Source organism: Corvus moneduloides, chromosome Z (assembly GCF_009650955.1).
Source record: "Corvus moneduloides isolate bCorMon1 chromosome Z, bCorMon1.pri, whole genome shotgun sequence".
In the NCBI taxonomy this organism is placed as follows: Eukaryota; Metazoa; Chordata; class Aves; order Passeriformes; family Corvidae; genus Corvus; species Corvus moneduloides.
The window spans coordinates 76,637,846-76,665,291 of NC_045511.1; the positions used below are offsets into that span (position 1 = coordinate 76,637,846).

The 27,446-nt window shown below is 39.3% G+C and overlaps 1 protein-coding gene across 2 annotated transcripts in view; it reads right to left on the reverse strand.

Annotated features, from left to right (window-relative positions):
* Window positions 1-624: 624 nt before the first annotated feature.
* EDIL3 (EGF like repeats and discoidin domains 3) overlaps window positions 625-27,446 on the reverse strand; it is a 234,039-nt gene continuing 207,217 nt past the window's right edge. For both annotated transcript variants that reach the window (XM_032095224.1, XM_032095223.1), the window contains 2 exons: window positions 13,773-13,928; window positions 625-4,559 (listed from right to left, as the gene is read on the reverse strand). In XM_032095224.1, the coding sequence (XP_031951115.1) occupies window positions 4,410-4,559; window positions 13,773-13,928 (306 nt within the window). In that variant the 3' untranslated portion in view covers window positions 625-4,409. The remainder of the gene's footprint in view (window positions 4,560-13,772; window positions 13,929-27,446) is intronic.

A 27,446-nucleotide genomic window follows, 5' to 3' on the forward strand; every position in this document is an offset into this window, starting at 1 on the left:
AAAATATATATATATATTATTTAATTGTTTAAATTTGGGAGCAAATGTCTTTTCCATGTGCTGCTTTAACCTCTAAGCTTCTCAAGAAATTGAAATTATCGAGTTAACTAATATAAGACATTTTGGGGAGCAGGCTGAGCAGCAAATAAAAGAGAAAAGGGGCAAGGTTATGAGCAAACACCAGCCCTGCTGTGGCATCTCATAGCAGGTCTGGGCTGCAGCCACTCCTTATCTTCTCAGAAATTAATTTGCCTATGCAGGAGTGGAGGAGAGAGGGTAAGGACCGATAAATATCCCAAGAAATTTGACTTCCAGGAAATGAAATTGTCATTTTACATTTCTGGTGCTCATTCAGAGGGCAGCAGGACGGGAAAAAAAATATTTTTAGACTCATTCAAACCTATAGGGTTTTTTTATCTGAAAGAACAAAGGGAACACATTGAGAGGAGCTCAGCACCGACTGCTGATTTTGCCAGAAGCAAACTTACCTACCATAAAGACCCTGTGGATGAACCCAGGAAAATGCCACGTCATATCTCTGCTCCACATGTGCCACCAATGAGGCTGAGGCTAAGTTGTGTCTCTTTCAAGGTGTTGCAATATAACCACTTCAAGAAAACCACCTCGTTTTTCAAAAGTTTTATTGTTAAGTTTGAAGACTAGACAAGGTCGTACTGGTTTTACATCGCTCTACATGATTTAAGTATATACAAAACCATTTGGATATCACACAGCTTGAAAGGTTGCAAAGGTCATTTGTGTCCGAGATACTTCTGTACTTACTGACACATCAGAAGCCAGCACTGAATATTATAGTTCACATTTGTTGTATAGCAAAGATACACCCATTTAGTATCCTTAGTCTTCAAAACTGACACTTAATTTGTGTGCAGCCATTCCTAAAGAGAAAGTCAACCTCAGAACCAGAGCCAGTTAAGGCGACGGGCCCTCAACACAGATAAAAAGGAGCCTCGTGCCAGTGCTTTATTTCCCAGGCTATAAATATAGCACATTACCCAGCAACATAAAGGTGAAGCCCGCCTGCAAATGCTTAACTGGTTCAGGGTGAAATTTAATTAGGAGAACACTTTTGGTCTTGTTCAATGTCACTCTTAGCAAGTAATAGAGAAGTCAAGGATCATTTCCGAGCTTTTCTCTGTCCCCTCTTAAAGGGACATCCCCGGTCCTGCACTTCTGGTTTTGTGGTGCTGGTTGCTTTCACTGGGAGAGAACAGTCATGTTAATTAATACATTGACCCTTATGGCAATGGTATTCACCTAGACAACAAAATCAACTTGAAGGAAAAAATTTAATTCTTTCCCCATATCTGATTCCCACCTGTTTAGTTAAATCTGAGGGATTCCACTTAAACCAAGAGCTATTTCAGACTCATACTGCTGATGCTGGGAGCAGAATGTGGTGCTGGAAATGCCATTCCAAGAAAGCTTTTTGGTAGCTGAGGAATAATGTCACTGGAAAACCCCCCAGCATGCAAGTTGAAATTGTAAGGGCATCACATATACGATTTTTTAATAAATTATCGTGGAGTATTATCACAGGCATGGAGCTATCCTTGCAGGGTGTGAAGACTGCTGGCAGCTGACACAGGACATGAGGATGAAAATACTCAATACAAAATTCATCCCAAATTAAAATTACTGTGTTGCATTACATGAAAACTCCATATGCAGATGAAGGGATAACAATTAAATTACTAAACCAAGAAATATTAATTCAAAACCAAAACTGAAGTTGCAAAAGGTGAATAACATGAAAAAAACCCCCAACATTAAGAACACAAAATAAATAATTCAAAAGAACATCAGCACAAGTTGTTAAAGTAGGAAGTCTAATTTTCTGAAATGGCCTTCTGTTTTTTGGATACAGTCAGTGAAATAGCTACATGCTATTCTTCATATCTGTAATTAAACTCAAGTCAACTGCTATCCCATAACAGGAACATGTATTTAATCCTCTTAAAGTATTGCGTGTGCATCCTAAAGAGATAAATATTACTAGTTTTTTTCTTTTTCTTTTTTCTTTTTCTTTTTTCTTTTTCTTTTTTCTTTTTTTTAACCTCAAGCCTAAATTGCAAAATGTAGGCAGTAGCTAATGCGGGGATAGACGTGTCCTCCATTATTCAGATTTCTTTTTTTCTCATTAGAAGTACCACCAAAGTGATTGACTTTCTCTTTAAAATCATTCCTTTTGCTTGAAGACCCCTCCATATATACATCATTAAGGAATGCTGTTAACACAGTTACAGACAAGACAGTAACAGTCTAGTGGCTTTTGTTATGCAGCACAAAGTAAAAAATAAAGAACAAACTTAGCAGTGTTGCACAGGACCTCAACATTTCTTACACATACTTTTACCTTTACAGGACTCTTCTTTAGAAGTCTTTAAATGTCTAAGCCTTATAAAATAAATACTTGTATAAATACAGTTTAAGGATTAAGTCATTTTGTAGAGGCAGGGTGTTCTGTTTGCTAAAATGTGACAGTTTAAGTGACACTATCAGAAAACCGCCACCATTATATCCCCAATTCTTGTATGTAAAATTCCTGGCTGCTATTCTAGAGTCTTTCACAGTTCAATGGATAATATATATTTAGTCTGTGGTGGAGAATGTGTGATTAAATGCAGGTTTTTTCGAAATCCAAACCGTTTTGTTTCCAAGGTAAACTTTGCCCTTTGCAGATTGTGGGCCAGCTAGCTGCTGGCCTGGGAAGCAGTTCCCAAGTTCATATTTCAGAGTTTTGGTGAGAATGTAACAGTGACAGAAAATAGAAGTTCAGTGACATTTGCTAAAACATGCAGCTGCATTTCTCTCTCTCTCTCTCTCTCTCTCTCTCTCTCACATTCTCTCGTTCTCTCCACACCAGCATGTTATGAAATTAAAAGGTTGGCAGTAATCCCAAGTGCTGTTATTTCAGGTAACAGATAAAATGTCCCCTCACTCCCTGTCCCGGGATCTTTTTTAGACTGAGGTGCTGCTCTAATGTAGTCGCAGAGAACTTTACTCCAAGGAAACTTGGATTGCTCTTCAAAGATTGGTATTGTTATCTCAATCAGCAGGGGAAACTGAGGTACGGGGGAGAATGTCCCCCCTACTTCTCCACTTTTCCTACTAAAAACTACTTTTTAAACTGGGGTTGCTATCATGCTGTGTGTGAAGCATTTCTGTAGATGGGGCGTGATAGGAAACAGCCTCCTCTTGGCTCAATGGTGTGTGTCTGAAAAGACTTTTTATGAGCAGAGGGTGACAAGGGTCAGGCTTTGGTGAGCTCCTACGTCACCTCTTTCCTTCTGGGAGGAAAGCTGTGACTTTAGGAAGAGCCTAAAGAGAGGGTTTCCTGGCAGTAAGGGAGTCATTCCTCCTGTGTGTCTTTTAGCACCTGGTTCCTTCACCCCGCATTTTCCTTCTCACAGAAATTTAGAGAGTTTGTGAAAGTGGAAATTGGGTGGGCAGACTTGTCCAGGGCTGTGTTGCTCACCCCTGGGCAAATCGTCATGACACAGGATTTCTGATGCACTGTGTGGGTACCCAAGATGAGACACCACAAGTACTCTGGTGCCTCACCTCAGTCCCCTTGAAAGAGCTCAAAAACTTTGCAAATCCATAAACTTTGGCAAACTCATTAACTTTGTAACACACTGATTTGGTTACATATGCAAACAGGTGACATCTTCCAAGGAAAACAGCACCAGCAGTGTGATGCTAAACAGAAAAGATGGAGGTCGTGTCTACAGCATGCAAAGTAGAGAAGGAAAATGGGGCAAGCTAGGGAAACCCTCCAGGTATGTGGACTCTGCTGTCTGGATGAAACAGGAGAAAGGTCGCCTGTAACATCACAGGTACTGTGTTTTACAGTACCACGGAGTGTCTCCCAAAATATGTGTCATAAGTACTGACAGTGTTTGATAGGCACAATTACTATAATGCAGTCATCCCCAAGTAGACTTATTGCTAAAAGCTGCAGTATCACTTTTTGCAAGTAAGATGACGGTATGATTTATGGAGAACTCGTCAGCCCAATGTTCCTGAAGCTGCAAATGAGCTTCCTCGTGCTATTTCTCTTCCCTTGTAAAAAGGATGCTGCTCTTTGTTTTTTTTTTTTTCCCTCTCTTTTCCCTTAACTCATTTCAACTGGTGGTGAACAACTCAAAGGAGAAAAAAAACCTAGGAGAATAATTCCACAGCAGAAGGGACAACACCAACAGATCTCAAGGGCAAAATCGGATTGGATCATTTTGAAGGGCAGGCTTAGACCTCCTGGCGAAAGACAGCTAGCGGCCTACCATAAAATGAGCGAGCACTGCTTCATGGAAAAACCCCACTCAGCATCCTACAGGCTTTTTGCACAGCTTCTTCTACAGCGGGAGCGCGGGTGGCACGGGGTGGGCTCAGTCCTCGGCCGCGCAGCCCAGCAGCTCGGACCGCAGGGTGATGCGGCCGTACCAGGACCAGGGCAGGATGCGCACATGCCGGGCGTAGATCGGCGGGTCGATGACGTTCTTGCGGTGCGTGTCGTTGTCGAAGTTCCCCTGGAACACCTGCAGGGAAGCAACGAGGAGGTTTTAAGATCGCCCAGGCTGCGATGGAGCTCTGGTGGCGCTGGCTCCGCGATGAGTTTTTATCATCGGGACACGCAGCTTGAGGTTTGAACTGGCAAAGAGAAGGTTTGGGTTAGGTCTGAGGAAGGAATTGTTTCCAGGGAGGCTGTGGCTGCCCCTGGATCCCTGGCAGTGTCCAAGGCCAGGCGGACATTGGGGCTGGGAGCAGCCTGGGACAGTGGAATGTGTCCCTGCCCATGGCAGGGAGTGGAACAACAGGAGCTTTGGAGTCCCTTCAACCCAAACCTGTGATTCCATGAGCCCCTGGCTTTGCTAAGACCTTGTGATTTCATGGCATGCCATGACACACTCAGCCCTGGTGCAGGTAGAGCCTTCTCCTCAAAGCTTCACCTGCTGTTCTGCCAAGGCCACGCTCTGAGATTTACACAAAAATCATTAACATTTTAAAAATCAAATGTCTTTTTACTTGGCATTTGTACCATCTCAAATAAATCCCAGGAGATCCTGTTACTGTTTCTGAGAAAATAACATTAATAATTAAAGATAAGAATTTTTATTGTATCACTTATGAATGCAGCTGGGGTGCAACTGTATAAGCCCTCATAAAGTTCGTGATTATCAAGGATATTATCTTCTCATGTCAAACAAAAGTCAGCAGATGAATTAAGGGCATCAGGCTGTGATAAAAGTGAAACATCCTGGAATAGTACAGTGCATGTTATGATCTTATTTCCACCTGTATTCGTTAACCTACACAAAAGTGAGTTATCAAACTCCTACCTGCAATAAATCAGTGCCAGATTTTTCCCCTGCCAGCCATTATTTAAATTCAAAAGGCCACAGCACCAAATTTGGCAAAATGATCAGATTATCCCCTTGGGTTATTTTCAGTTTTTATGGGAAATGTTCATTCCCTTAAAATGTCAGCCAATTCACTTCTCATTTGTAAAAACTGAACCTGATGGCTTTTCGACTTGAAATGAATGACTATCATTTGTATCGTGCAGAGAAGAATATGGACCTCCTGGAGATGTGCTTATATGACTGAATTAATGCAGAATTACAAGTTTCCTGGAAGTTCTTGGGAAAATATCAGAGTTTGAAGTCTGAGGTGGCTGATCTAATATTTTAGCCCTGACTCTGGTTCCTTTGTGACATCTTCACAGAGCTTTTTGGTCTCCATGCCTCACTCCTTTGGATTTTGGAAGCTTCTCTCCAGTGCTGTCTTTTCAGCACGTCAAACAAAATCTGTGCCCTCCCCAGGTGATGCTCTTTTGCATGGAAGGGGTGAATTCCCCTTCTCCCTTGCCATCACACCAACACAGAGGTGGGAGCGTGAAAGGATTGTGGGAGTTCTGATGGATGGGTAAAGTGGCAGAGAGAATGACCACAGAAACATCAGATTTGTGAGTCTAAGGAAAAAAACCCCAAAATTATTTACCGCAGGCAAAACTGTTTGCTGCCTGAGTACAGTGTTGATACATAAATCAGCAGGAGCTTGGGCTAACAAGTTTTGCACCTCAAGTCCAGTTTCATTTGTAGCAAAAAATAACAGGCAGTAAATTAATTATCAAAATTACAATGGCACCTCCCAAAACACAAAATGCAGCTAGGAAAGCCTAAAAGTGGGTTTTTTTTTTCATTTGATTTCTTGCACATGCATGCAAAATACCTATTGATATTTTTCATCCGGCTAGGTGCTGAGCAATGCAGAACTGAAGACAGCCCTTGCTGCAGATCTACTGAAAAATTATTTTATTCCCTGTTTCATTCTTCCTATGGAGGATTCATTTCAAAGATAACATTTAAATGAAGGCTTAGAACAAAAAATGTTGTTTACCAGAACCTTTCTACAGCCCCAGTGTTCATATCTGCATATAGATATGCAAAATAAATAAAATTATGTGATGCAAAACCAGCAACAAATACAGCTGAAGGAGGGAGGATTATGTCATTTACTTACAGCAGGAAAACAAGAATTAAATTTTATTTTTAACTCATGTGTGATTTCATTATCACTTGAAATCTAAGTCATCTCTTTCAGAGGTTATTTTATGCAAATACAAAATACACCTTCCCTCAAAATTCAAGATCTAGTTTCAAGAAATTAACTAAATATGCCAGATCAGAAGAAATATTTTAGGGAAATAAATTTATAAGAAAGTGAGGTAAGCTTTGTCACCATCCACAAGTATGACTTGCATGAAATATAACATTCTAACAGAAATTTACTGTTCTTTGTCTGTGGCCCCATGGCAAATTTCTTATGGGAAAAACCATATTCTCTGCCACTCCTCATTTTCCTTCAGCCTCAATTCACTAATGGAGTCAAGGCATTTGAAAAGAGCAGGGAGGACTATGGACAAAACATGACTTATCAGTAGAAAAAAGAAGCTATTTCTGTAGCTATAAGTAATTTTTCTTTACCTGCTTGTTGCTTCATGTCCAAAATCAATAATAAATAAACCACTTATGCAACTAAAAACTCTTGAAAAGCTGGTGCCTCTCAATGACCACTCCTCACATTTGTTTCTGGGCAGTTTTTTTCAGGATACCTCTGAAGACTGCCACTATTTTTTATGATTTGAGAGGCTGATGTTGGAATTACAGTATTATGCTCTATGTAAAAAAATATAAATTCCCAATGACGAAATAACCCCAGGGTGATTTGTGCTCAAGAAATAAAGACCAGAATGTAAATTATCAACGTGTCAGTGTGCACAGCCAGTGCACACCTTCACCTTGAGCTCTGGGTGGCTGCAGGTCTGCTCCTACCTCATCCCAAATAGCAAACACAGAGAAAGAAGCAGCAAGAAGAAGGTTTTTTTTGGGAGTTATTAAACAGATAAGTCTCTCCAGCCTGAGAGGAGATACTGTAGATGTCTATAAAACCGTAAGTGGCATGGGGAAAATCGATAGCATGCAATACTGCAGTGTCCCCTCAGCAGGGCCAGGAGGGGACAAGCAATGATAGCAGGGTCATCCCCAGCCATCTAAAGGTCACAGATCCCCTTTCAATACATAATTGAGGCAAAATTGTGGCACAGCTTCCACAGCCTTTAACCACTGCTAAAGATCTGATAAATTGTGAGGGGGGAAAAGGCTGGGGCTATTGAGGACATGGACAGGGAGAAAAAAAAAAAAAAGGCAGAGCTGGGAAAGGGCAGTAGGGAAAAATAACAAACCTACTTCTCCAGTTTTCTGGTCCTCTGCTACAGGATCCTCCTTCCTTCCCACAGAGCTTCACCCTCCCCAAAATCAGTGACTGCCACATTACAAGGTGACTTTTTTTTCTTTTTTTGGTACAAGTGGGCCAACAAGCTCCTGCCTTTTGACCACCCTGCTGTAGAACATTACAGATTTTACAGTGTCTGTATCTATTTATGTCAGTCTGAATACTCAAAAGGTGTAACTTGCTGGAATATTTACTCAGCAGCTCTAGCAACTTTGCACATACAGACCCTCCACACCTATGTGTAGCTCCTCTGTAGCTCAGTCTCTTGCAGCTGATGTTAAGAGAAAGAGCCAGAAAATGTATGCTGCTGTACTTTTAAATATGATAACCTAATTCATAATTGCTTCATGGAAAAAAAAAAAAGGTGAAAGCCCAGAAAATAGGTACTGATATTCTCTGCTGAAAAGATTTCTGAAATACAGAGAATTCTTGTTGATGCTTGTGTCCAGCAAGCAATTTGAATGTCTTGACCTGAAACATTCAGTGAGAGTTTTCAGGATAAACAAAGTGTTTTATGGCATTAGCAGAAAATCCAGATGATGACAATGTAAGTTGATTAGAATTTTAAAAAGAAAACTGTCCTAAGTTTTAAGACAGAGTAATTTAGGAGAAATACCTGAAGATTAGCAGCTCGGGGAAAGCAATGTTTTCTGCTGTACCTTAACAACATTTTTCACACTGAGCAGAATATTTTAAAAATGTTATTTCATGGAGCAGTTAATCCTGCCCATATTATAGGAAGAATATTTTATAAAGAATATCCAGTCACGGCTCCAGTTTGCTTCAGTGCAGCACATCTCGATATTCAGAAAAATGAAGGTGGCACATGCATGTGTTCGTGGGCACATGCATTTTTGGAGTGAAAAAGAGGAGGAAAAGACATTCTTTCTCTCAGTTACTGTACATAAAGTTCATAAATATCATATCCACCAATATCTATTACATGGCTTTATTATTTCTTCAGGTTCAGAATAAAAACTTATGAAGCATACTCTCACATTCTCATACTATCTTTCCCATCTTATCTACATGTTGATGATATAAAAATGGTAGTCCACTGTGCATGGTTTATAGGAGGTTCAAAGCCAAAAAGAGACATATTTTGAAGACTAGACTCCCTCCAGAAATGCATAGAGAAGTTCAAGGTAGGTTGTTAATTTGAGCATTTTGTCTTTTGCCCACTTTGTCCACACCCCCTGATTTTGGTGTGAGGGAGAGATGTTCGTGCACACCTGAAACGAGCACAGCTAGATCTTCATCTGAGACAAATCATGATAATTCAGCTCAAAGCAGTGGAAGTCACTCATAATTTAAACCAGTGCAGATAAAAAAATCGCTTAGATTACCAATTACAACTATTATTACAGACAATCCACTAGTAATAATGTAAGTAATATTACTCGAACAAATGCATTACCTGTGCCAAACATGTAGATTATATGTATGAATTGAATCCATCAGTGTAAACCAGATATGATATTAATTAAACATCATCAGAAAAAACATCAGCAAATCTAGCAGAAAGCTTTTTAACCTGACATGCTATAACTATTCTTTAAAAAGTAGGTTCCTATCTCCTCTCACCCTGGCAATAGACTGTACACTCAGAAAAGTATAAATTATAACTAGTTCATCATTTTGTGCACAAACCCAGTGGCCATTTGCATACTGGATGTCGTTTACCCGCAGTTAATGGCACTGCTGATGGCTGATGATGGCTGGCAGTGCTGCAGACTGCCAGACTCCTTTAGGCTACTTTCAAATGTTCTCATCTTCCTGCAAAAAACAGCCTCTGAAATGCCATTTGACACTGCAGCTGGCCTTGAGTTACCTACAGCAGGCTGTGCAATTTATAAATCACATGTGGAATGTGATTAAAAAAAAAAAAAAAAAAAAAAGAAGGAAAAAGGTCAGATTTGGTTTGGACATCCTCAGCTTTGGAGGCACAGTGAGCTACTGACCTCTAGTTGAGAAAAACAAGATAGCTATTAGCTCTGGTCCTGTTTCTAAAATATATTTTCTTTCTATGTGCCAGCCTGCAATGCAATTTATTTTGCTTCTTGAAGGCAACAGGCAAAGCTTTCATATTTTTCCAGGCAACTCATTCAAACTACTTAAAATGAATGAGAAAGGCTCCATTTTCTACAGACATGGGGTTTTTTTTATTTCTCCTCCTGTAACTTTTAGTCTGCACTCGCAGGAATTCAGCACAGAGGTGAAATGAAATGAGTGGCCATTAAAACAGCAGAAGCCAAGCAGGAGCTGCAGGAGACACTGCTCTTGGAACAGCTTTTCCATTTGAAATGGTGCAAAAACTGAACCCCCTATTTCCTTCTCCTCTGAACCTCTACTATGTTAAGGATTGACCAAATTTACAGGCTGCACACAGTGTGCAAGATACGATATTTCATGTATTTATACAAATATGTAAATAAAATATAAAGCATTGCATACAACATGATACAAGAGACCAGTCACTTTCTCCTTTGTAAATGAACTTCAAAAAATGATGAAGAGGGATAAGTGAATAGCCCCAGGAATTCAGTGAGATCTGCTGATATGTCAAGACTCATCCTGTAAACAGATCAACAGTGAGATGCTAAGCACCAGATGGGATTAAGTTCTCAGCTCTTGCCTAAATGCATTATAAAGTCACAATATTCACCCACAAATCATTGCTACCAGCGTACCAACCTCTCCATAATTTTTGTGCCTGTGACTTTAAAAGTTATTTTTTCATGTCATCTTTTCTTCCTCTCCCCTAAATGTTTCGTTGCCACTTTTCTCCTAAATTTTTTTGGTGGTTAAACAGGATCACAGGACGAGTATAGGGTGAATAAATCACCTGCAGAAGAAATAAGAAATCTATGTGTTCTATTCTTCATAAAATAAATCAAGATATCCAGTTAATAAGTAGAATTAATGGGGTTAAAATACGAATAATTTATGCTTGCTGCTGTTGACAGTTGTTAGTATCTACCTTTAACCTCCCTTCTGCATCTCCTGAAAACAACTGCAAAATTTCACACAAGTTTCACTTTGCTGTGGACACTTGGTTTACTTAACAGTGTGCTTGCATTTGGGAACAAGTCTTTTATCTTACCTTAAGATAAAGAAATTGTAGTGGATCCTGTGCAAAGGTGGTAATATCAGACAGGACCAGTGGTGCTGTTCCTCTCCTGCTCCTCATGGATGAGGTACAGCATTGCTTTTTCTCCTTGTGGTTTTATTTTTATTTACATTTCTGTCCCAGTGCATGCAGGCCAGGTTTTCTATCCAGTGGGCAAACCCCACGGGAGGCACACTGCATCCCCCCAGCTGGAGTAGTGAGGAGGGTTTGGTGTCAAAATGGGTTTTCTGGGTGACATGCCAGTCCTCTGGCTGAAGGAATTTATGTATTTTCAGTAATTAAATGGATGATGGAAACTGAGAAGAAATAGGTTGAAGTACTCCAACGGAAACAAAAAGAAAAAAGGAAGATAAAATCAGTCTTTTGTGTCCTCTGAGGACAGGGTGGATGTATTTCAGCAAGGGGGAAAAGCCACCTTTCCAAATACAGGGGCTGGCTGTTTATACTGTAGAATTTTCATCATTGTCTGTTTCTTTGAACATATTAAATAATAATCTCATGGAGGATGGTACAGCCTTGTCTGAGGTGAAGGACATGTGAATGAATTAAGTCTTAGCTCTGAAATTTAACTGTCTGCACCTACTCCAAGGTGACAAGAAGGGGCTTGGGGGTTCTTGAATCCTATTTTATGTTCAGAAGCCCTCAGAGGGCATAGGAGGAGAGGACCACAGTGCCTTTGTAGGTCGAAAGGTGCCTACCTAAGTGCTGTCTTGAGACCCTTTCCAGTCCTACCTCCTATAAAATTTTGCCAAGTTCACTGATTTCTGGCAAGTCAGATTCTGTCCTCAGACTTTTGACTTTTCTGGATGTTTGTGATATGGAAAAAGAAAACCCAACAGCTATTTTAGGTTGACGTTTGTGTATCAAAGGCTGAGGCCTAGACTCAAGTGAACTGGTTTGCTTATTTTGTACAAATGTAGATTCAGAAATCCTAACTTCTAATTTTCAGTGAAGTCCATTTGATCTTTTTCGGCTTTTATTTGGTCTTGACTTGTTAAAGAATCATAATAATATGCATCTATTTTATTCTCAGGGACATTAATTAATATGGGGTGTGATGTGTTTAAATGAGAAAATGATTAAGAGTTTTCCATTGTTCCTAATGGAATATGTGTGTAGCAATTAACGGTCCATCAGATGAAGAAAGCAAAAACAATTTAATTGCTTTGGCCAAAGGTACAAACAAATGTAGACTGGAGCAGTACTTTGAGTAAGAGTGCATTTTCTTTTAGATTTGCTGTGACTGTGTTATCACCAGGGACTCTAACCCACATTCTCGTTTACAGCACAATGAATGCAATAGTTCACAGCACAAGTTTGGCTTGGATATTTCTTGCACAGCAGAACTTTTCATTTTTAAATTTTATTTTAAATGCCAGGGATTTAAAATAGGATGTGTATAAAGTACTGAAGCCACTATCTGTCACTTAAATTGAATGCATTTGTGGTATGCCTGCGGAAGGCGAGTTGTTTGTTTCCAAGCTTTATCTGACAGCCAGTAATACCAAACACATCCATAATCATTGGTATCAGAACCTTCCGAGCCAGGTGGCTAAACCAACTGATTGTTTTCCCTATCTAAAATCCTTTAGAAAAAAATATGTCAGTTTGGGTTAAAGCCACAGTGAGCTGAAATTTGGGTTTCAGGAGCGGGACTTCACAGTGTCATCTCTGGATAGCAGGGCATGGCAATGCAGACACAGACATGCAGTCATGCACGTACTTAATCTAGTAATATAGGACACATTCCCCTAATCGATGGCATTTTATCAATCATTTAAAATCAGTGTGATGTGGGAGATGCAGTTGTCTAACCCCTCATTACGAGGTCTCCCTGTACTCATACAACACGTCGATGCACATCAAAAGTTTTCTCACTGTTTGAAAGAAAATTAATTTAATTGACTGATGTGAAGAATATGTTGGGGTTTTTTTCCCAAAGAATTTTTATGTATACTAAGAAATACAAGTGGAAGTCTGAACATTTATCGCCCTGAATACCCAGATTTGAGATGTTATCAGACGCATCAGCCATCTGGTATTTCAATAAATTCATCTTTTGTTTCAATCAGACATAACCCCAATAGGACATTTAATAAATAATTCACATTTTGTCATCTTGCTTAACATATCCCTAAGCAGTGCATATGCTGTAAAATTTTTTCTTAATGGATGTTATTATGAAATTCGGGTATTTGCAGTATAAAAGTGTTATACAGTTTAGAGGAAAGGTATAATGAATAACGAGAGAAAAGTTAAATGCTTCCAGGTAAATCAATCAGCAACCCTATACTTTCCCTATGCCTCTCATTAAACATTTGCAGAGGAAGTTGTGAAACTTTTTTAATGTTTCTTATTCATTTTATAGCGTAATAAAAATAATATTTTCACTGGGTATTTGAAACCCTAGCCATTAATTTCCAGAAAAAGAAAATCTGTCCAAAATGGCTGGGTAACAAGGATGTGCTTGACAGAAAATCACTGAAAATAGTCTATATGTACCAAAAAATGCACTGAAACTTCTTTTGAATATACAAATACACTGCTACTTATACACCTTCTGCTCTAGGGTTAAATGAAGAAATAGTTCTGATTAATGGAGAACTGTAAAGCTTTATGCCCCGTATTTAATAGCATTAAATCAGGTGCATGGCACTGATATGTGTGATGTTACTGCACTCTGAGTGTCATTGTGTTATCTGACTCTTTTATTCACCTTGACTCCAATACGTGGGATCCCATGCATGTGGAACCCCAGGAAATAATCTGCAGTCTTCCATCAGTGGTGTTAGCACAACCAAAATACTGATTTTTCTCTTTGCTTTACCTTGTCCTTCTTCTGCTTCTCGTCCTGGTATATTTTCCAGTGCTCCCCATCGTTGCTGTAAGCGAGCTTGTAGGACCCCACAAACTGGACGTGGCCAAAATCTTTAGCTCCTTGGGTGATGATCCCAGTGATCTTTGTAGGGATGAGCAGATCAACCTAAACAGAACAGTTTAAAATTAAAAAAAAACCAACAACCAACCAAATAAAAGCACCCAAACAAAAACAAATAAATAAAAAATAAAACAACGACAACAAAAAAAAACCCAGAGGAGAACATAATTAGAACAGTTTCTGTTTCCACTCAGGTTTTGCAACACACCAAAGCAAAATGGTGCAGCTCCAAACGTGGTTCTCCCACTGTGTGCTGACACCATGAGCAGTAATTTCACTTCTCCGAGTTCTAAATCAATCAATTTTTTTTTAAATTTCTGGTTTATTTTTTTACTTATTGTTGATACCACCTAATGGCACAACGTGGAATAATCTCACACCTTTCTCCATTGTGCTGAGTGTCATACACGGCCCCAAAAAATCCCAGCTAGTCTACACTAGGAATGATCTCTAGGTAAAAAGTGTTCCCATGTGCTCCTAATAATCAGAATACAAGGCTGATTCCCCAAGTGCCTTCCCATTTCCTTCTCAGTTCATGGGCCCATGGTTTAGTAAGTCTCTTAAAACATTTGCTATCATTCAGATTTCCTCCTGAAATTCCTTCTCACTTTATGCCTTTCCTTCTTTGTCTACCTCAAAAACTCAAACTTTCTCGTTTCTTGAATTTTTTTTTTTTTTTTGAGTTCTTTATTTTATAATCTTAGTGCAATACTTTTAAAAACGCAAGGCAGGAGTCTTAAAGCCTAATAAAATCTGAGCTTTCAAGTGGTTTCCATGTGAGTCAGCATGTCTGTGATCAGTTCTTTTTGAACCAGAACCCAACACTGAATGTAACAGATTTGGGCCAGATGTCTTGGATTAAAATGATCAAGAAAGAAAACGCAATAACAAAAGTAAATTGACCTAATAATTTAATTTCAGAGGCAGAATGAAGGAGTTGAACTCCCTATCAAAACTGATATTTTCTTGAAATTTGAGAGTATAACACACACTTTCTGTGTCCTCCAGCAATGTGGAGAGCCAGTAAAAATAAAAAAAAAAATTAAAAAAAAAGGGAGATTTATTTCAAACAACAAATGGCTGTGAAGCAGTCGGCATTTTTAATATTGTCTGTTAAATCAAGCAAGAGAAGCTAAGAGTAAAAATATTGCAGTAAAGTGAGACGAGTGCTGAACTCCACAAGCAGATGACTGATACGGTTTCACAGAAAAAAAAAAACTAAAAAGAGAATGTGAAGAAACAAAGAATCTCTGGCTGATCAAATGCTGAAGTGCTGGGTTTTTGGGAAGCCGAGGCCCCCTGAGCAAACTCATGTTGGATGGGATGTGGGTCTGGGCAGGAGAACAGACGTGCTGTGGAACATAAGAAATTAATCAGGAGAAGAGAAACAAAAACAAATGAGCTTAAGAAGTCAGCTGGTCCTGGATGATGACTTTGAACGATGGACATTGGGGTTTGGATATGTGTCCCAGGCCACGCTGGAAAGGGGCTTGGAGCAGCCTGGGACAGTGGGAGGTGTCCCTGCCCATGGCAGGGGTGGCACTGGATGGGTTTTGATGTCCCTTCCAACCCAAACCATTCTGGGATTCTGTGACTCTATAAAGAAGAAAACACAGAAAAATGTAAGAGTACATTTATGAGAACAGGAGAGAAAAATTACTGTTTAGGGCAATCAGACAAAGGAAGCCTGGAGAGCCCAACATTTGAGCAAATAGTAGCAAATAACGAGTAGTAAATACTTTTAAGGAAAGAAATGACTTAAAATACTCAATATTGAGACACCAAAACAGTAAGGGGAAATGTCAGTGTCTGCAGAGGGTTCAAAAATGCTGGTTTTACCAGAATGTGCTAATTTGTTGCCATCATTTACTGCCAGTAGCAATGTTGGGGCACCCCAGAATGTGAAGGCTCCTGGGAGGCAAAACTCTTTCTGTGTTCTCCTTGTTCAACAGAGAGAGATAAGGACTCAATCAGTGGCCAGTCAGAGCAGGAGTCTGCTTTGGAAGCTTTCATGGATGGCTTGAAGGGACTTTTCTCTTTAAGGAGTGCAGGAGAGCTGGGTTCCACAGCCTAAGTGGGCCTCTGGGAACTGAGCACTGCTAATTATTAAAAAGTCTTTCGTGAATTAATAAACACCAGGTCTCCAGACCTTCCTTCCAAATATTTTGGAGTCTAAATGAATAGTCTGTTTTTCTAAAAAGATTGATCTGGTGGGGAATCACTAAGTGGTCCACACTTTCAGGCAGCTTTTGAACGAAACATTTCAGAGTCAACTTTAGAATCTCTTTATAAATAATTTTGTCATTAGCATTTTACAAGTGTAACCACTTTTTAGCAGAGAATGCTTCTTCTACTAAAAGTCAATGTTTCTCCTGTTAACTTGAAAAAATGCCTCCACAAAACCAGTTGTTTATTTTTAAAATGTTGAAAGTGAGCTGAGAGGATTTCACAAATATTTAACATGGCCATCATACTCAGAGTACTCCTCATTGAAATTCAGAACAGGGAGAAAAAAAAAAAAACAACTCATTAAGATCCAGGGGATTCCAAAGGTAGAATCACAATAAATCTTTATTATCACATAGATCCAGTGTTAATAAAAATGTCCTAGTAATGATTATTTTGTGCTTATAGGACATATCCAGTGGCCTTGCACTCTTGTTCAGAAAATGATGTGGGAAGCTGGAAGGCAGTTTGGCATATGCTGGTTTTTTTCAAAAAGACTCATATAGGACTGTGCAGAACATGTGTGTGCATATTTATCTAAAAAAAAAAAGTAAAAAAAGAAGTAATGAATAAATAGACTCTCTTCTAGGTCTTGACAATACGGACAAATATTGCTGGAGATGAAGGAAAACAATAAAGGATATAGCACCAGCATTTCCATCTCATATTTTAGCGTTTTATTTAATTATTTATTCATAAGCAGAAGAGAGGCCTCCAGGCAATAAAGATGATTATTTAAATTAAAGAAATACAGCTTTTACTTTGTAGCCTCATTACCTTCTACCTTGCTTTCCATTCTTCGTATTGAAACTGCTTTAGAGCAGAAAGGTGAGGAGAATTTACACCACTTTCTAGGTAAAACATCTGCACTAAAGTAGCTTAAATGAAACTCATAACTTCCCATCAGGACACAGAACACTTTTATTCAGTTAGTGCAGTTTGCAAGTAACAGGCAATCAAACAAATTACGAGGGAGAGAAGTTGAATTAACACACAACCAGTATGCACCCTTCAAAGCTGAATGTGATTAAAAGGATTAGAATGTGACTCTGGCTTTTTCAATGCAACAGAATTTAGAAGGAGGTAGAGGCAATTAGTCTGCAACTGATAGGATCATTAGCTGGTTACAAGAAGAGCCATGGTCTACAGTTAATGTACATTTCTACAAGCAGCTGATCAAAAGGCAGTTTAACATCTTGTGTCTGAAAGAGCTCTCTTGGGCTATAACTATTCCCTTTTCCCTTTTCCCACCTTGTTTCACATGTTACAGACAATTCAGCGTGGTTTGGAGGAGAATTAATTTAGGGGACGCACAAAGATAAATGCACCTGAGTATGAAACATTTCTAATGGGGCACTGCACAGGTGTGAAGCAGGAGCTCTGTGTAAGTGTGCAGTTCACAGGATGATCAACAGAGGTTCCTTGCAACCTCAACCATTCTCTTGTTCTCCAACACATGGCCAAACCCAACCATGCTGCCCAAAATGCCAGAGACTGGGAAACCAGGCACAGTTAGACTGCACTCACACTGACAGACACCACCGGGGAGCCGGAGCAGACCTGCAAAACTGACAACACAGAACAGGGTGTTTGCACAGCTGTGCCGCAAAGCTTCCACATCCAGATACCCTGGACCTACTTTTGCAGCACGTCTTCTGGCTTAATTTAATCTGAAGGGAATCCATGCTCTGTGAGGATAGCCCGTCATGTGAACCAGTGCGTGAAAAGTGAAGACTGTCTTTAGAAATAACACACTCCTCATCAACCTCGCGCTGTTAAAGGAGGAGAAAGAACCCTCAGTGTTCACCCCGTTCACTCCCGGGAGTGCCAGGCCCTGTTTCACAGTGAAGATAATGGTGAACTGGCTCATCTGACCTTCAGCTGTTCATCACTTCAGGAGCATTTAAAATGTTCAGCTTAGTTCTGTCCTTATGCAGACATTGTATTTCTCTTCCCACTATAGCCAATCCTGAGTTCAGCTTTTCTTTCAATTTTAGACATGCCATTTTTTCCCCACAGGATTTCTTTCATCTACCTTCGTGATCCTGTAGACTGTTTTTCCTTTTTTAATCACTCATCAGATAACACTGATGAATGCTGGGCAATCCTAATCTACTTGGCAAATACAAAATCACCAGAACCTGGATCGAATGCATATGGCAATAAGAGGGAAGCACTGCCAAGGTGGGGGCAGTTCTTACCCTTAAGGGACTGAAAAAAAGAAGGCCACCATTATCTCCAGCTGCTAATTCACCAAAGTGCAGACCTGCCTGTTAAATATCCTGATATTGCAGTGAGGTCTCAGATTAGTTTTGGATACTTAAGGTAATGGCTGAAACTCATGGCTGGACACCAGACCCCACCAAGAGAGTCCAATGTCCTTTCCAGGCAAATAACCTGTCCTGAGTGGGTTATTTCCTCTTCATTTAAGACCTCACGATTCCCTTGATTTTTCCAGTAAAATGATGCACTCAGAGCTGCTACCTGTACCCCAGCACAAGAAAAGGAGGGACAGGATTGCAGTGTCTATAGCAAAAAGGCAGAAATGCAGCTCTCCTTATCTTATTGCATCAGATGAAGGTGCTTTGCACTCTCCTCCATGCCCAAAATCTGGATATAAAGGAAAATTAGTGCTGGTATAGTATGCCTGCTGCAGATGTGCAACACCTGTATGTTTCTAACAACATTTCAACAACACTTCTCTTTTGTAAACTGAAACTCAGCATTTCAGGCTTTTTTTCCCTATTAAAACCCCAAAAAACCCAAACCCCAAACCAACCCAAACTATAATCCATCATGACCAATTGGATCTAAAAACTTTTATGGGAAAAAACCAGTCAAGCAACTAGATGTCCTTTGTGGAGAAATCTAATTTTCATCACAGCATCTTATGTAAGAGAGGGTTTGTTGGTTTTTTTTTTTTGTGTAGTTAAATATATATTATTAGGGTAAATATCTATAACCTGAAAAAATTAAAGAAAGTTATGCCAGAAAATGAATTGCTCTAGAAGAAGCCATAATTTGATAGAAAGAAACTTTTTTTAGCATTTTGATCAATATTCTGCTGTACAGGATTTTCATGCCTTCTAGGTAAAATAAAATAAAATAAAATATAAAAAATATTTTCATTTAATTGGATATGTATTAGCTATATCAGCTGCCATATGTTTAAAATTAAACTTCTTCTCAAACCCAGGTAGAGATGGGCTGTTTTCAAATAAGGTAAGTCTGGAATGTCACTCTTTTTCTCCTTTAAAAATGTGGGATTTGTTTTGCTGGCTTCTTTTTCATTTTAGCTTAGGCCTTCAACATGATTTTAACACTGTGACACTATATTTTTAATGCCTGTAGTCCTCTAGGCTATGATAATAAATACTGGTCTTATTTTCTTATTGCTCTTAATTGCTTTTCCCTCTGAATGACTTTACGGCTGCAGTCACTGCACTAAAGAAACAGGTTAGGAAGAATTTCATGTACCATCAGCTGTCTCCAGTACAATTTAAAAGAGACAAATTGGAGGGTGAAGCCTGCTGTTTAAAACCTCTATGGGCCATCAGAAATACCTCCCAGGACATTATGTTGAAAATTTCAGAATGAAACACACAACCAGGCTGAAAAGTTACCTTATTTCCACATTAGCAGCTACTTCATAAAAAGTACAGATTGTGTGAATCTTTCCTTACTCTATTTACATACTTAATAATCCCTGTTATACAGATATTCCTGGAAAAGGAGGAAAACACCCACCTAAATTACTGTAATATTTTTTCAGCGTTTCAGTAAAAATTCAGGTAAAACAGGTGTACATGATCAACTGCGTGGCCATTTTCAGAGCAGTATGTATTTCTTACAGACCAGATTTCCATAACCCCACTTCACTAAGCTGTGAATAATCCCATTGCATTGATATTTCAAATATAAAATATTAAAAAAAAAAAAAAAAAAGAAATTTTTAGCCTTAAGAGTTGGATTTTCAAAAGTGCCAGAGGGAGTTTGTTGCCTGTTTCCTCTGGGAGCTTTAAGGCAGATGATCTGCTGTGGTTGTATCAGCACCCTGATAAATCCTGCCCACAGCACACACATGGTAATGCTGTTTTCCTCCTGATCCTGCAAACCAGAATGAATTCCGTGGATCTGGATAACTCTCACAACTTATCAGGCACTACTCGCAAGGGAAATGGTAGTACCAGGTATTTTAAGGTCTGAAGTGAAGGAAAACTCAGATTTTTGAAATGGTAACATCAGTGATGATCAAATCTATAACCTTTTCTCCCACCACTGGGTATTTCACATCTGTGCACGGGATATTCTTGCTGTAATCATGATTAGAGGGTTTTTGCAGAGATGACACATTTGGCTGCATTGGCTACCAACAGTCAAGAAACCACTAATAAAACGTCTGTCTCTCTGCTGTGGAACACTCGGAGCTCTTCAGCCCTTGAGGATACCAGGAGATTTAAAAATAGCCCATTAAATTACCAGTGATTAAGCAGGCTTAGACATCTGGTGGAGCTCGGAGAAGCCTTTGAGCTGCATTAATGCACTCCAAGAGTTAATAAAATCTGGAGCACTGTCCTGTGTTAGGTCAAGCAGTCGGAGTTCTTGTGGGAAAGCCAAGGGCAGAACAAAATGTAGCCATTAAAACAGAGCAGAGAGAATAGAAATGTGAATATGATGATGACATGACACGCTGACTGTGCGTTAGGCTGCTTTTCTGTGAAACCCTTCAGCTGGACACTACTGCCAGCAGTGACTGTGCAGTGCAAGCCACTGATCCCAGCACCTATTTATGGACAGAAATAGACAAAGAAATGAGAAAAGGAATTTTATTTACATTCATTTCTTTGTATGATAGCCAAAAAGGCAAAATTTGTAAAAATTTCATCATCCTGTGTGATAATAAGAAGTAGCTTTATTTCTGGAAGACATAATCTACAGTAGATCTTCCTGTACTTATAATAATGATAGTGAGAACTTTTGATCAAATTTTTTGGCTGTGACTAGGGATGAAAATACAGCACAGAAAAGAAAAATTACATGGTTAAAAAAAAAATTAAAATACTGACTATTTGCCTTTCTGCTTGTCTTTCTTTCAGTTTATAAATAAAGAATAAATTATGTTGAGACGATAAGATTGTCCCACTCTCATCAGATATAGAGAAGAGCAAGACAGGAGTTCTATTACCTCTCTTTATTTTACTGAAACATATCTCAGGTTGATAAGAAAATGTATCAGTAAGATTTTCCTGCCAGTGCTCTGCCCCAGTGGAGATTCCTTAGTTTTCTGTTGAAGACCATTACTGGGAATCTCAGCTGCTGAAGGGGGTAAACCAGCAGCGAAATACTGGCCACAACATGGAGAAGAAAATTTGGAATATAAGCAGGGGAAGGAGGAAGGGTGTACTTAACCATAGATTTCAGAATGGCATGTGATGGAAAGGGGAAGAGGGGGGATGGTAATATTACATAGCAGCACTTCAAAAGGCAGCCAGGAGAAATGTAGGTGTCTTTGCTTTCATTTGTCTGGGGTTTTTGGTGCATTATGGGTTTTAAACCAAAGTCAAAGACAGGTGAGGCAATGCCTGAAAAGACAAAAATCCTTCCCCAAAAATGAAATATCACAACTTCAGCTAGGCTTTCAGTAGAGGGGATGATACAACACCTTTTATTCCAGCACTGATAAATATCTTTGTGAAAACTGTTGGGATCATGAACAGGCTCATCTACACACGAGCAGCTCATTTTGTTTTTAAAATGAAAAGTAATGGAGGTAATATGGAAGTTCATTATTTACCTGGTCGGTTTTTTTTTCCCCTCAGGTAATTAATAACCTTAGAAATATTTTCTGCAGCACATAAAAATATCTCAATAATATATGAGTATCTGGGCTACAGATCAACGAGCAGAGTGAAGATAAGCTTGCACACCAGATACTGCAAAGTGACTAATAATTAATATAACTACTGAACTGTGGAAACACTAATGAAAACCTTCCTGTAGGTGAAGCTAAGTCTGCCCAGAAGATAAGTGGGGTTAAGGCTGGAAGTTCCCCCTTGTATTTAAAAGCTGTGACTGCATAACTCCTATTTTCATAGGAAATGCAGTCAAGACAGCATCACCCAGCCATTGTTTCTAGGAATGACTTTGCCCATCAGTCAGCAGGGGTTATTATGCATAACCTATTTCATACAGCTATGCTGCTGTAGCTATAAACTAAAAATGTCAAAATTGTGATACTAGACTTTGAAACTTTGAAAACAACAGGAAACTCCTTTTTTTTTTTTTTTGTGTGTGTGCTACCCTCTGAAATATTAGGGCAAGCTTTTTTTCCCAGTGATACACTGTTAATAACGAGCAGAAAAATATACAATGTGTACACTATGGTGTAGGAAACGGCTGTGCCTTTTTTAGCTAGAGAAGTATTTTTCCAGGTTTACACAAGAAATCAGATTTCTTTTCCCTTTTAGACCGAATGTCTTGTCACTTCTGAGGCAATAATCTCATAATATACTTGCTTGAACGCAATTAAAAGGTCTATTAATCTTCATTCTGCAGGACATAAGAAAGATTATCTGTTATTAGTCAAAAGGACACCCTGGAGCCCCTCTTGCAGAGCTTGGTAAATAGACTTCTGGTCAAAACAAGCCTGGCCTCCTGGCAGGAAAGATCCAACCCTGGGACTCAGCTCTGCCTTTGATCTGGCACAGATGTATTTTCTTGGCTTTCAAAGCACCCCATGAGGCTTTATCGGCTCTGCACCGACTGCGGGGCGCAGGGAGCACCAGCCATGGCTGATTTAGGGGATTAATGCTCTGCTGAAAGCCTTGACCAGACCTGGAGCTAGATGGGAAAATATTTTCCTGTTCCCCGAAGTTAAAAAAGAAATAAACAAATCACTACCTGCTGTCAGAAGTGAAAAAAAAACAAACAAAAAAACCCCCCAAACCAAAGGAATCAGCCAAACAAAAACCAACCGAATCCACCAACCCCTCCCAAAACAAACAAACAAACACAAACCCCCAGACATAACAAGCCCCTCAATATTCTGAGAGATAAGAAGTGAAGAATTTTGCTTTTGAAAAAGCTGGTCTACATCTTGTCCATTAGGTCTGCCTGGCTTCTTGTTTCAGGTAATGAAAAGAAGGGCCATGAGAGTGGACTTCCACATGCCAAGTAGAAGTAAAAATTGAATAACTTTCACCAGTTCTGACATATATGTATTCCATTCTAAAGCCTACACGATGGAAGTTCCACAAAAACTGATTGACTGGGAGGTACCATCAGAATTTTCAACAAGAAAGTTGGATTAAATGGACTTTCAAACAGTTTAAACCCTGATTTTAAACTAGAACCCACAGGCACACTGTCAGCCAATTCAAACTGCACCATATTAAATTAAATATTAAGTAAAGCTGGTCTGCAACCAGATCTTTAGTATTCAGAATTGTTAAGAGAATTGATTTGTCTCTGCAGTGTGAATGTTACTTTTCATATAATTAAAAGATTGACCCTTTTAATAGTGGAAAGAATTTCTACAGAAGAGAGTTTAAAATTATGTATGAAGTTGTTTCATTTTCAGAACAGGTCAGGAAGTTGAAATATGAATGCCAAAAGTGAAAATATGACTGCCAAAATATTCTAAATTTAGTAATAAATTTTACAATGCTTCATTTTCACCTAGAATGTTTTCCATGACTTTTCATATAAATAAGAAGAGCATTTCAATTTTTACAACAATTTTTTTTTTTAATAATAAATGACAGCTATTCCTTCCTTTTTACTGTTAAATAATTAATTAAAGGAGCTCTGATGTTTTACTGTATAAGCAACAGGGTAAATCAATGCAGACAAAATACTTCCTAAATTTATCTATACTCTTCTCATTTTGAAAAAGAAATTGACACAGAAGACTGGAGGTGGACATGGAGTGTGATGGTTGAAGCTATGTCTGTTTTGGAATTAAGGTAGAGGAAAATGACAGACTGTCTGTGAATGACCCCTAAAACTCATTTTTAGCCCTCAAGAGTAATTTTAAAAAATATTTCTTTCTTCATTTTTTTAAATTAATACACTCTGTTTGCACCCTAACCCATGTGGGAGCATGAAAAGAATGCAGACACATAAATATACCTGTCTCAGCCTTTCATTCAACATAGACCAGAGTCTTAAATATTTTTTTATAAGGCTAAGAAAGTTGGGATCTAGCTGGCTGAGGCTGAAAAAAATGCCAAAAGGGATGGTTCCCCCAAAAGGAACACTGGACTAAGAACTTCCTGGGTTATAAAAAAAAAAAACAAACAAAGAAGGTGGGTTTTTTAGAACTCAAACACAACCATGAGTGGGTTCCTGCACATAAAACCTCTGTAATACTCGTGGAATTCTCAGAATGGACTCACTGATTGTTAAAGGCCATATCTTTGAGATGACCTTTAAAAGTCCTGCTGTAGATAGGTTAAAAGTATTAAATAATATCACCACTATTTCCAGTATAAATAACTATACCTACGTTCCCAACATCATGCTTGCTGCTTTCTTCAATTGACTTAATAAAGATTTAGATAGAAAAAAATTATAGGTCATTTTCTGGCTGAGCAGGTCAGTGAAAATATTTCTTTCTTAATATTCCAAAATTCACTAGGACCACTTCAGCCACAACTAATTGCAACCAATATTTCTGTAAAAAAAGAAAACAACAGGGTTTTCTTGAACCAAAGACAGGAAAAGAGAAATGTGCAGCTATGGCTGGAGAAGTGTAAAACATCCTCTCAAAAACATAACAGTTTCTTAGTCAACAAGGCTGGATCCCAAAGAAAGTAATATCTGAGGCAAAGTATTTGCAAATTCTATATTTGCATATACCCACACAACCCCTGCTGACATGTGGTGCAGCTAACAAAGACCTGCACACAGCACAGAGAGGGAACTGTGCTCTGCCACGGAAGAGCACACTGATAGGAGGTGATAAATTATTAACAAAGTCGACATCGTAAAAGTTTTGAACGCCAGCACACGGAGAAGTCTGTGAAATCACAGCATTAAGGAATCTGAAAGGAACATGTTTTCAGCTCTGGGCAATGTGTTTTCCTTGTAGATCCATCAGATATTTCTTGCCTTTTTTTTTTTTTTTTCCCCCTTTTGTTGCCAGTGTTCCTTTCTCAAAGATTAATCTTTCAAACAGCTCCTGCAGCCCTTGCTCTGTCAGGTAGGTATAAGTCTGGTTTACCAAAACCCAGTGTTTACCATCAGAGAATCTGCACCGTCTGGGAAAGCAAATTTTTAAGTCAACCTCAACTTTGAAACCCAGAATTTTTCAGTCAACTTTGAGCATGTGGGAGGTGCTGTGGCACATCCACTTTCATATGACAGGGGTTTAAACATAGTTTTAGGTGTATAAATCATAGAAATAAACTTGACTATCTACCAATTGCATGTAGCAACAAAAATTCCACGTGAAACCATGTGCCAATGCAAATTAGCTTCTATCAGAATGCAAGGCCCTACACTGTCTGGCAGATAAAAATAAAATACCTTTGGTTTTTTTTGTTTTTTTTTTTTTTTTTGTAGATGCATTTTCCATCAAGATTCAAATAAAAAGTTGTGTTTTCTCCACTGCATGTAAGTAGATGTTTCTCACTCATGCATTGCAGTTCCACAGAGTGGACTGTTCCCTAAGCATTTGCTCTGTAGGCAGAAGAAAGTATAACCCTATTACTGTAACACAAATCAGCAGTAATTTGTGTCTTGCGGCAGATTATTGTTCTTCTGTCAGATGACTCAGTGAAAGAGCATATTTTTCCAATTTGCTGTGGTATCCGATAGCGAAAATGTTTGCTTTTCCCATGAAAAAAAACTGTATTTTAAAAAGCACGGGGATTAATAGAAAATTTATTTATTTTGAGAAACATAATCTTTAATGTTTTTCCTCACTGACTGATTCCAAGCAAGTCTTTACAGAAATGTCTTGCCACCAGCCTTGCCTTTAACCACCTGCCTGGGGTACACCCATGGGGAATATAACTGCTGTGTTTTCCCCAAATGTCACATTAAGCTACCCAGACTTAAAGGCTTTGTGGGACTGAGTGAGAATATTCTGCTCAGAGCAAGCACTGCGCTGCATTTCAGCTGGGATTAAACTGTCTTCGTTTTAGCCACAAAACACACACAAAAAGGGCTGATTAACCTGCTGAACAAGGGCCAGTGTAGTTATTCCCACAAGCTCCAGCAAAAAAACCCCCTTGGCTTTAGGCACACAGGTCCAGGCATCAGAGACCCTGAGTTCACAAGGAGTTACAAGCTCAGTGAACTTGACCTTCTTATATCACAGGCCAGGGGTCTCACCCCAAGGCACAGATCATCCCCCAAGGCTATTGAGTGATATATTCCAGTCCCTTTAAGCTGCAAAACCACTCACGAGGCAGAGGAAGCTTTTCCTGCAGATACTTTTGACTTTATGGCAGGGGAGGTCTAGATTGGACACGAGGAAAAATATATTCACTGAAAGGGCTGCCTAAGTGATTCCCTGATTCTATAAACACTTAAGGGCTACCCTGATCCAGAAGTACCTTGTGACTCTCTGTGGAAAGAGGTCTATATTATGAACAAGAGCAACAGGGCAGACTGAGGGGAAAAAAAAAGTATCTACTACAAAAAAGTGTTGATTTTCTTAGTAGAAAGTGGACATCTTGCTCACAGCAGTGGTTTTACTTGTGGCACTGTGACTCAAGTAAATAATTCCTAAATTCACAGCAAATGTAAACATGATGATATTTTACCAGTATATCCAGAATTACAACTGCAATCAGGCTGTATGAATGTTGATATTATCTTTTATATACAGTAATTTATTTTAAAGGTTGAGATGATGATCCTACGATGGCTGCAGATTTTGAATTTTGGTTTTGAAGAGATACTTGGAGAGCAGAAAAGGGACTTTTTGCGACGATCAGTAGCTCCAGGACAGGGGGAAATGGCTTACCAGTGCCAGGGGGCAGGGCTGGATGGGATCTTGGGAAAGAATTGTTCCCTGGCAGGGTGGGCAGGGGCTGGGATGGAATTGTTTCCAGGGAGGCTGGGGCTGCCCCTGGATCCCTGGAGTGTCCAAGGCCAGGCTGGACATTGGGGCTTGGAGCAGCCTGGGACAGTGGGAGGTGTCCCTGCCCATGGCAGGGGGTGTTGCGGGATGGGCTTTAGGCTCCCACCCAATCGAAACCCTTCTATGGTTCCATGATTCTATGTCTGCAGTCCTGCTGGTGCACAAGAGCATAAAGATCAGAGGCTGAATCAGCAATGGACAATCATGCTTTTAAAGTTGTCTTTCCTGCATTCCTTACTTCCGTT